Source organism: Parasteatoda tepidariorum, chromosome 10 (genome assembly GCF_043381705.1).
Source record: "Parasteatoda tepidariorum isolate YZ-2023 chromosome 10, CAS_Ptep_4.0, whole genome shotgun sequence".
Taxonomy (NCBI): Eukaryota; Metazoa; Arthropoda; class Arachnida; order Araneae; family Theridiidae; genus Parasteatoda; species Parasteatoda tepidariorum.
Genome location: NC_092213.1, coordinates 64116795 through 64127778, shown reverse-complemented (window position 1 = coordinate 64127778; position 10984 = coordinate 64116795). Strand labels below are relative to the sequence as shown.

The window sequence follows — 10984 nt, the reverse complement described above, 5'->3', positions numbered from 1 at the left end:
AAAAAATCAAGAGACGATTTAAAATATTTCAAGTCTTGAAATCTATTTTGGAATTCCGTCAATATTCCTTCTAGCTTTTTTATATACTCGTTGAGTTTTTCTTGTTTAATATTGGAACAATTTTTTTTAATTCGAGGAAAATGACAAATTGTTTTATTTTTAATGTCCTTTTGAAAAAGTTGTAATTTAGTTTGAAAACTAAATATACAATGTGAGATATTATTTTATCTTTCCCCTGCAATTGTATATTCAGGGTTTGCAAATGTTCCATGACATCAGTTAAAAACATTGTCTTCGTCAAATCACTCGTCATCGTCTAATTCTGAATAGGTTATTTCTTTTTCTTTCAGAAATGCAGTTATCGGATCAAACAAATCTACAAAACAATTTAATACGCTGTAGCTAGATAACGATCTAATAATGCAAAAGAAATTTAATGTCTTTTGTGAGCTCTTCGTCCTTTAATTCCTTAAGGAAATTTTTGAATTATCGATGATTTTTAGCAATAAGGCGAATGTAATTTTCCAATGTGTAACACTGTTTTCATAACATCAGGATATTTTAATTATTTTGTAACGAGATGTTTTCGGTGAATTATGCAGTGAATCGGTATGAATTGTGGAATTTGAGAATCATCTCTTAAAATCCCAATTAGACCGATTTTTTTTACCTAGCATTGCCTTAGCTCCATCAGTTCTAGTGCTTACAAATTTATTAAAAGGCACATTACAAGTTTAAATAATGGAATCTGATTCATTTTTAATATCGACACCGCGGGTTGACTTTTGCAGTGATACTAAATCTAATAATTCTTCTTTAACAACGAAGTCAGATGAAACAAAACGTATGAAAACTGCAAATTGCGGAAGATCTGTGATATCTGTCGATTCGTCAAGGAACGGTAATAATACTTCAAAAATATAAAGCACAAAAATGAAAAGGGAACTCGGGTACATTTTTCGAGAACCACAAATAATCCTTCAAAGAGCTGCATGTGGCTCGCGAGTAGCAAGTTGGCCACCCCTGTTATATGCTGACTGCATAAAAGAAAAGTAACGTACGTCCAAACTTAAATTTAAAGAATTTAAAAGCCAGCTGTTAAAATACATATAAATAGTTTTTTACTAACAATATTTCAACTACACATATTATTAAAAAATTTAATGGAAATTTTAAATAATTATCAGATAAACATATTTAATCACTTGGGTAGTTGCAACTCTAGAAAAAGTGAAATGCCCAACCATGTAATTTAAATGAAATGTAATTGGATACCTGTAAGCGAAGTCACGCATGCATATCGAACCAGAATGGCTTGTTAATCAACGAATGCCACGATTAACTTACGATGACATCACTTGCAGGCATCCAATTAATTGCTCTGGTTGAGACTAATAATACGAATTTAATTTAATACAAATATAATAATCTTCTTTTGCTTCAAAACTTTCTGTAAACATTGTATAATAGTATTAAAATATTTATCACTGTCCTCATGTTGAATAATGAAGTCATATAAATAATACTTAATTGTTTTTCAGGATTTTTCAGAGAAACTCGTGGATCATATGATGGAATTTACATCTTGTTAATAGCTTTGTGCATGTTGTGCGCAGTTGCAATGCCTTTGTTGCACAAATTTTCCCAACGTGGCAAAAAAGTAAGGACATGAGGATGATTTTGAAACTGCAGAACATGTAATAAAAATATTCGAACATACTTTTACAAGGTGATAATGATCAGAGATTTATACGTGAACTCTAAAACGGTCAGACCGTAAAAAGTCAGACTATTTTCTTGGAAAGCAGGTCTTTCCCCTAATAACAGTATTTTAATGAAAATATTTCAAACATTTTATTGAAAAGAGAAAGAGACGCACAGTTTTCTTTTTAAAGTGATGGTGAAATTGTTCATGTACTAAACCAATACACAAACAGTAAGAATTTTTAATTACAGTCCATGGCCGTATTATTAGACACACTATAAGATTCTATGTAAAATCTTAATTATCAAGTGATACTATACAGCTTTAATGTTTTTACGCGACTGTAAAAGGTTTGCACTTATTTATGTTTGTGTATCAATTGTTTACATTCGACGATATATAATATAAATTCGACGATAGGTTAAATTAGACGATATATTATATAAATATAGAATATATATTATATCAGTATTATATTAATAAATTATAATAATTAGATCAAATATTAGACTGTCTGTGATTTTTTAATAAATACATGTTTTGCACGAGTTTATAAGCAATACTTTTATATTTAAACATACATGTAATCGGCTTTTATTCAGGAGATTTTTTATATAATTCCGATTTCTATTTATTTTTAACGTATTTCATTACAATGTTAACCCATTGATACACGAAAGTAAACAAGTGCTAACCGTTTTCACTCGCGTTAAAATAATAAAGCTGTATAGATTATTAAGATTTTACATGGAATGTCATGAAATCTTATAGTGAGTCGAATATTTCGGCCAGGGACTGTATTTAATTTCATGATATCTGTTTGATTTTATATTATTTTATTCATTGACTCAAACCATTGTATGTATTGTTTTTATTTAATGCTACGACATTTTTTTTATAAATCTATAAAATAAAGTATTTAGAATGATTTGCTTTAATTCGGTGTCATTTACAAATCTTTTATTTTTTAGAATTTTTTATTTTTTAGAATTTGTCATTTACAAATCTTTTATTTTATTTTGTAGTTGCTTCTATGCAATCAGGATGAAGCGCTTCACCTACTCTACGTCTCACGTATTTTCTACCATCACTTCCAAAGAGCGATATTTTACACTCATCACTCCAGATTACTTGCTTCCATTAATTTTCTGACCATTTAATGTGTTCTTTTGCCAACTTAACTCGTTTTTCGCTTTGCTTTTGATTTAAATATGGTTTTTTCCTTGGAATTCTAGCTTGTAGTTAAAATCCTGATAACCTTCTTCTTATTGTTCTTGATCTTACTGCAATACCAGCTGCATTCATTTCGCATCTAATGGCGTCTGATGACATTTTTCTATCTTAAAGGTATAGCCAGTTAATTTTTCTATCGGTAGTAGCACTTGTGCATTTGTTTTGGCCTGATTTGGCATCCTGAATGCCAAAAAATACATCGAAACTGCACTGAAACCAAAATTGATACCTTCAATCAGGGATCTCTTCTCCAACAAAGCACCATTTATTTTTCAGCACGATTCAGTCCTGATCTCAATCCAATTGAAAATTTGTGGCGACGTTTGAAAATTCTTGCACGAAAAAAACGTCTATCCAATAAAAGACAACTTATTGAAGCTATAATTGATTCTTGGCACCATGTGATTACGAAAGATGAACTCCAAACACTCGTTCACTCCATGAAAGGACGCTGTGAAGCTGTCTTAAAAAATAAGGTATATCTTACTAAGTATTGATTGTGTAAGTATCACCTTAAAAAAATGCAAATCTGAGATAGATCTTACTCTTAGTTGCATAACTTTTTTTGTAATTTTACATTAAATTACAAATTATACATTACAAATTATATAAACGTTTGTATTTGAGTGAAAATTAATATATTCTACAAGCACACAAAGTTGAAAAACATGAAACTTTCAAAAAGTGCATTATTATGCCTGCAATTCATAAGACATATAGATGCTTCCAATTCATAAGACATAAGATTATAGATGCTAAAAATTTACAAAAGATTGTGGCATTTACAAAACAATTTCTAACTGCAAATTCTTTTGCACAAAAACATGTAGTTAAAGAAAGGAAACTTTATAAAAAAAATTTTACAGGTTAAAATACAAAAAAGCAATAAGTATTTTAACAACAAAAAAATTAGGGAACTGTTTACGTTTACAAATATTGTGATAAATATAAGGAATTTTCAGAGCATATTTTTTTTACTATAAGCATTTCATAAGTGAAATTATACAAAGAATTTCATTTTTTTAATACATTTCCCATTCTAATAAGAAATGTTTGTCATAGTATCATTTTTAAAATAAAATTTATTACTTTTTGGTCAGCCGGGCACAAGGAAATTCGACATTTTTTTTGTAATTTTTTATTTTACATTTTTTATTCTATTTAATTTCTATCTGTTTAAAAAATTAAATAAAATAAAATAAAAACTTGACAGAGGTCTATTTTTTTAGTGACTTTTTACTTGCACCTGGGCAACTTTTCAGTTGTCCAGGTATGCAAACTTTATATCCAGGTATCCAAACTTAAAAGTATCCAAACTTTAAAATAAAAATTGTGAATTAAAATTAAAACAATGTTATCAATACATAATTAATTTTAAAAATTATTATTCAAATACATTTTAAATGGTGAAAAATTTGAAAATAATTAATGGTGAAAAACTATGAAAATAGTTGCCTGAACAGGAACAAAAATTTATAAAAAATAGTAGCCAAATAATTAAAATTGTAGCTTAATTGTCAAATACTATGATAAGGACTGGTTGATGTCAGAAATTTTAAATAGTTATGCATCGTCCGTTAGACATCACGATTTAGCATATGTTCAGAAATTACCNAATAACACTGGGGAACAAATGTTTTGTTGCATTTATACAAATACTTGATCTTGCCTAATTTGGGTGTGGGGTTTTCAAATCTAAACCTTTTCGAATTTAAAAACTGCATAGGAACGCATGCCTGTAAACGTTGTTACACGCCGCTAGTAACATTTCCCTATTATGACCTGTTTTTAAGCACACGAACAGTTCGTAATAGCGACATTCCCTTAGCGCAGTATAAAGTATTTCCGGGCACGGGTTCCTATGCTCTCACTCCCCAAGAAGTTTGTTGCAACATTTATGTATCACGTTTTCAATTTTGTACATTTTGACAAAAATAGACTAAAAATGTCATTTGGAAAAAAACTGTGTCTTGGAGCAAAGAAACTGATTTGAAGTCAGCGATGTGAAAATATTCAAGATCCCTTAAAAAAATTCTTATGCACACAAAAAAAATTATTGTTTCCAGGTGTAATCATTTCATATTTTTTATGACTATAACGACCGTACGTTCTTTTGTTCACAAGGTCATTTTTAATTTATTTTAAACGGTTATTTTTAAGATAGTATATAAATGAGGATTTTGATGTGTTTATAATTAAAACGGATCATTAAAGATACTTATTTAGCAGTACAACAAATTTAATGTAACAGAAATTAATACAAAAAATAGCGTACATAACATCTAACTAATTAACTATACAAGCACAACGTCAACGTATGCACTGCTTATACCAATGGGAAAAAAAAGCAAACAGTTCTTGATCGTTTTTACCTCTCGAGGGAAAAGTCTGTTACAAGTTTTATTTTTCCTTTTTATAGCACCGAATCTTCATAAAAATTTTATAACAAGTTCGCTTCACAATGAGAATTGTTATAATGAACTATTTTAGATATAATAAAGTAAGAATGAGGAATGTAAGGAAACCAATCAATGGATCAGTGAATAGTTATTTTAACGAGTCAGCAATAAATAGCTGTGAATTTGTTTACGGGCGAGTCATTGAAGGGCATTTTAGTGAAAAGTCGGATCAGTGAATGAGTTTATAAATGCATAAAAATGTTTATGCATTGTTTAACGGCAGTTAATACATCAATTTTTCATTTTTTTAAATAATTTGTAACAGAATGGTGACATATTGAATGCAAAATACGACAGTAATTTTTATCAAAAATGAAACCGCAAAAATAATCAATTTTGTAGAGTTTATTAAAACTGTTTGATTGCTACTGTTGTTGTATCAAGAAAAAATAAATTTTAATATATATGCTTATTTGTTAGTATATCATATAAGCTTATAATCATTAAGAATATTACCTGCTATAAATATTTATTCTAGAAAAATTAGGGTGATATTCTCATTAACTGAACTACCTTCTTGTTTTTTAGCATTGAAAGCGTTCATTGTTATTTATCTTGTGTTCTCATGTTTCCTAAGTGAGCATTTTGAGTCGATATGGAAAAAAGAATATATGTATGGAATAAAAAAGGAATTTTCTACAGCGCTATGCGTTATGAATCGGGAAACAGTTCAAGTTATTATTATTTCTCCTTTTAAGAATCAGATATTTTTTTCTTCCAAAATTGAGTTTAAAAGGCGCCCGCCGTTTTCAGTATCACCCGGAGCGCAAAAACATCTTTCGCCGTAATTTTTTTTCTTCATTTATTTAAATGTTTTTTTTTTCTCCGTCCGAATAATAAAGTGAGTGCAGTTAATCAACACATAAGTTGACATAATCAATCAATCAATTTTCACTTTATAATTTTAACTTTTTTATGAAAAAAAGAGGTTTTCGCTTGATCCGCTAGTAATACTAATGAATTAAAGATTAATTTTGCTATCATTCCAAGTTAGAAAGCTATCGAGATACATTAGGAAAATTAATCAATTACAAAAATAGCCATCTATAAAACCCTACTTTTCCATCTTCAAACTGCTATTATATATATATTCTCATATCATAATACATTCTGTTTTATTCTTATATAGTTCCTTTTAGGTAGCTGGTTTATAAGGTAGTTATTTCATGCTTGGTAAAGAATTTAGTATGGAAATATTTTAAATTGCTTAAGGCAGTTCGATGAATAAGTTTTATTAATAAATAATTTATAATTCTGCATGCTTTTGTATATTATAAATAAATTTTTAACTTAGAAAAAGTAAATGTGGAAATAAAATTAATTAGAACTGTTTTGGGGGAAATACAGAGAAAAATTATCGGAACTGCAATAAAATAAAAATAAGTAAACTTGAGTAAAAGAAAAAAGAAGCTTATATAACATAGATCAAAAGTTATTTTTGATAATTTTTTTATTCTACCCACAACCCCTTTCCCTACGATAGAATGACTTGCATAGTGATAAATAAAATTTTGGTATTATAACAATAGCTCAAATGTTGCGGGTTTATGATGGTCTAAAAAATATTGATTTCAAATTACAAAGTTGGGAAATTAAAATTTTAATTTCTCCTTTGTAACGTAAAAATTGTTCTTTGTAACGTACTTAAGCCATATTTAGTTTCCCCCTACGTATGCAGATGCCTATGAGGGATCCTTTGTTTCAATTTACTGTTAGGGCATCAATCAGACATGTACTGTGGGGTGAACGCGGTGTACCATGAATAACTTTTCATCTAATGATCGGATTTTTCACGTACTAAGACTCAATCTTAATGGTTTTGGAGCCCCACTTTAAATATGCTAAATAATTAGTGCAGACTATATTAAGTTACGAAATCAAACACTAAAACGTACTTTATCTGAAAAAACTTGACTGACTTTTTTCCGACAGGGTTGGATTGCTGACTCTCAAAATATGGGTGAGAGCCGCAATTTGAGAAACATAGCCCCAATCGCTTGATCATGAGAGCTATCGAAAGTTTGGATCCCTTCATGTTAATTTTATTTTCTGCGTATTTTTCCATATTTCGATAGGTGACCTGAAATGTGCAAATAATTAGTGCAAACGGTTTTTCAAGTTACGAAATATGACACAATAAAAGGTTCTTTCTCTGAATAAACAATTTTTTTCTTCGGATTACTGACCCTAAAAATAGGATGGTAGATAGTCGCAATCTGGAAAATAGGGTCTCAATAATTTGGTCATGAGAGGGCTCAAAGGTTTGGACTCATTGCGCATTTCGTCGTATTTTGAGTAATTTAAGCAAATAGAATACTTTTTGCACACAATTGTAAGACTCGTTAATACAAAGAAAATTCAATTCAAAAATTTTTACAATTATTTATTTTTTTTATTTAAAATAGTTGAAAAATTTGGAATTGCATTCAAAAAATTTTATGCAAATTTTCACATCGTTTTCAAAGAATGTAATTTTAAACATCAAAATACAATATTTGAACGAAATTGGTCGAATAGTTCTTGGGAAATAAAATTTCAAATATACTACTTTTTTAAGAAATTTACTGTGAAGATGAAAGCTTTTATATTAGAATAATGGTCACCGTCCAAATAATGTTTTTAAACAAATTTATGTGTTTGGCAACATAAGAATCGAAGCATTAAATTATTTAATCTTTTTTTAGCTTTAACTAAGTTATTCAAAAAACTTTATTTATGCGATATTTTCAAACGTTAGAGAAAAGATAACAATTTTTAATGATAGTTTAAAACATAAGCTCCTTTTTTTTTTAAATAAAATATATAAAAACATTTTTTTTTTTAGTTTAAATTCAACATTTGAATCCCCGCTTTAGAATAAATTGTTTGTCCTTCACAGACTTACAATTAAATCATTTTTACGATCTTATGTAATGTGAGCCTTGAAGTTACACTTTTATTTTATCAAGATCAAAAGTTTGAACTCGTTTTAATAACACTAATTGCAAAACATTCTTTTTCATTTCGTGTGAACAGATTCAATGGTAAGTGTTTTTTTCCTTTCTTTTTGCATTGTTTTTTCAAGAAAGTTTGACGAATGGGAACCATTTTTGCATTTAAAATNAGGTTTGGACTCATTGCGCATTTCGTCGTATTTTGAGTAATTTAAGCAAATAGAATACTTTTTGCACACAATTGTAAAACTCGTTAATACAAAGAAAATTCAATTCAAAAATTTTTACAATTAATTATTTTTTTCTTTATTTAAAATAGTTAAAAAATTTGGAATCGTATTAAAAACATTTTATGCAAATTTTCACATCGTTTTCAAAGAATGTAATTTTAATCATCAAAATACAATATTTGAACGAAATTGGTCGAATAGTTCTTGGGAAATAAAATTTCAAATATACTACTTTTTTAAGAAATTTACTGTGAAGATGAAAGCTTTTATATTAGAATAATGGTCACCGTCCAAATAATGTTTTTAAACAAATTTACGTGTTTGACAACATAAATATCAAAGCATTAAATTAAATTATTTAATCTTTTTTTAGCTTTAACTAAGTTATTCAAAAAACTTTATTTATGCTATATTTTCAAACGTTAGAGAAAAGATAACAATTTTTAATGATAGTTTAAAACATAAGCTCCATTTTTTTTTTAAATAAAATATATAAAAACATTTTTTTTTTAAGTATAAATTCAACATTTGAATCGCCGCTTTAGAATAAATTGTTTGTCCTTCACAGACCTACAACTAAATCATTTTTACGATCTAATGTAATGTGAGCCTTGAAAAAACACTTTTATTTTATCAAGATCACAAGTTTGAACTCGTCTAATTGCAAAACATTCTTTTTCATTTCGTGTGAACAGATTCAATGGTAAGTGTTTCTTTTCTTTCTTTTTGCATTGTTTTTTCAAGAAAGTTTGACGAATGGTAACCATTTTTGTATTTAAAATTTCATATCAAACCATTATCTATTATTTAAATTAGCTCAGCCGGAAATTCAACAAAGGTTCAATCTTATCAACTGATGTAAAGCGATAGTTAAAAACTTCACAAGCCCTTAGCTGTTGAATGTTATAAGTGACATAATACGATTTTCAAAATAAAATTCTTGCTTCTGAGTTTCAAGGAAATCTTAAAGCGATACTTAATTGAAAAGTATAAACAATTAAAGCTCGTTGCAAAATGTTTACATTTAAACCAGGTAAATATTTATTTATTTTATTTCAGTTCGTGTTTATCAGTTCATTATTATTATGGTATTTGCTTACATGAACTAAAGGTATTAATTAGTTACATGACTTCTATCGCAACCTATAAACGTGACAGTACTTATACTTTTGGGAGTTTATTTTTTTTTTACATATTCTTTAATTACTGGATGAATTTCAGCAAAACAATATTAGCAAAATTATTTGGACATTGTATTTGGACATAAGTGAGCTTTATTCTTGTATTTACAAATCGTCAATGCTAAACGCTTAAATACAGACGTTTCTAAAAGAAATTCTTTATGAAGGAGAAGTTTTCCATGTGAAATTTCCATAGTTCCATTTTTTAGCTATTCAGTACTTTTCTTTGACTCTACAAGGTCTTGATAGATCGCTTGTGCTCATTTGTCAACAGTGTGAGAGTGGATGGCTGTGAATCTCGATCATTTTTTTTTCAACCTACATGTTCGAAAGCTCTGTTACAAATAACTCCGTCTTTATGCAAAAACAATTAAGCTTTAGAGCCCTTTTCTTCAACTTATTTGTCTAAAATTATATTTTCAGTTATGATTGCCTTAAAAGCAAAACATCGAGCTAGACATAATCTTCTACCAGCTTTGCTGTAACTGCTTTGACCCCTAGAATTGACATGTTAGTTAACAAACTACAACAGCAATCACATTAAGTTCAGGTTTTTTCTTAATGTTTACTTTTTTTTAATATTTATTTTATATTTTCTTGTATTATTTTGCTACCAACACATGGTGATATAATTTTGTTTCACTATTTTGTTACTGAAACAGAAGAATTAGAATTAGAATTAATATAAATGTAACTTATATTTAAGTAGATTTAGGCTCAAAATATTTGTCATTGCAGAGAGTATGTGAATGATCAGAAACAAACTAGTCAAAAGATTGCTTACGTGCCAAATTCTTGTTTTTGTAAAAATGAGGCCAAAAGTCAAAATTTCTAACCGCACCTGTAGAGGATAAAGTACTGAAATATTTTACTAGTATTTCGAATCAATTGAGTTGAGAAACACTGATTTAAATAGCGGATATAACTCACATAATTTCTCCGAAGAAATACTCAATAGGATTGAGATAGGAATAATACAGAAGGCCATTATAACAGAGTGGAGTCTCTATAATGCACCTGAAACAGTTCTTTACAATGCTGGGAATACGGTAAGTCACATTATCTAGTGTAAACTATCCCTAACGTTTGAAATAAATCATCATTCTTAAATGATGTACTTGGTCAATAACAATGTTTAGATCCGTGATGGCTCAGAAGATAGAGCGTGCACCTTCCAATGAGGTGAAACGGCTTCGAATCTCAGCAACGGCTGATGGATACGAATTCCGCATCTGGCTTACAC

The 10984-nt window shown here is 28.6% G+C and overlaps 2 protein-coding genes across 12 annotated transcripts in view; both read left to right on the top strand.

The window, feature by feature from the left end:
* Positions 1–10984, top strand: part of LOC107448774 (uncharacterized) — a 98852-nt gene that overhangs the window by 37620 nt on the left and 50248 nt on the right. For 10 of the 11 annotated variants that reach the window (XM_071186422.1, XM_043050330.2, XM_071186419.1 and 7 more), the window contains one exon: positions 1542–2643. The exons of the other annotated variant lie outside the window; for it this stretch is intronic. In XM_071186422.1, coding sequence (XP_071042523.1) covers positions 1542–1672 — 131 coding nt within the window. In that variant the 3' untranslated portion in view covers positions 1673–2643. Of the gene's footprint in view, positions 1–1541; positions 2644–10984 lie in introns of those variants that run through there. 11 annotated transcript variants of the gene reach the window in all.
* Positions 9441–10984, top strand: part of LOC107448751 (uncharacterized) — a 48179-nt gene continuing 46635 nt past the window's right edge. Inside the window, exon 1 of the mRNA XM_071186458.1 lies at positions 9441–9593. The gene's annotated coding sequence lies outside the window, so the exon portion shown is untranslated. The remainder of the gene's footprint in view (positions 9594–10984) is intronic.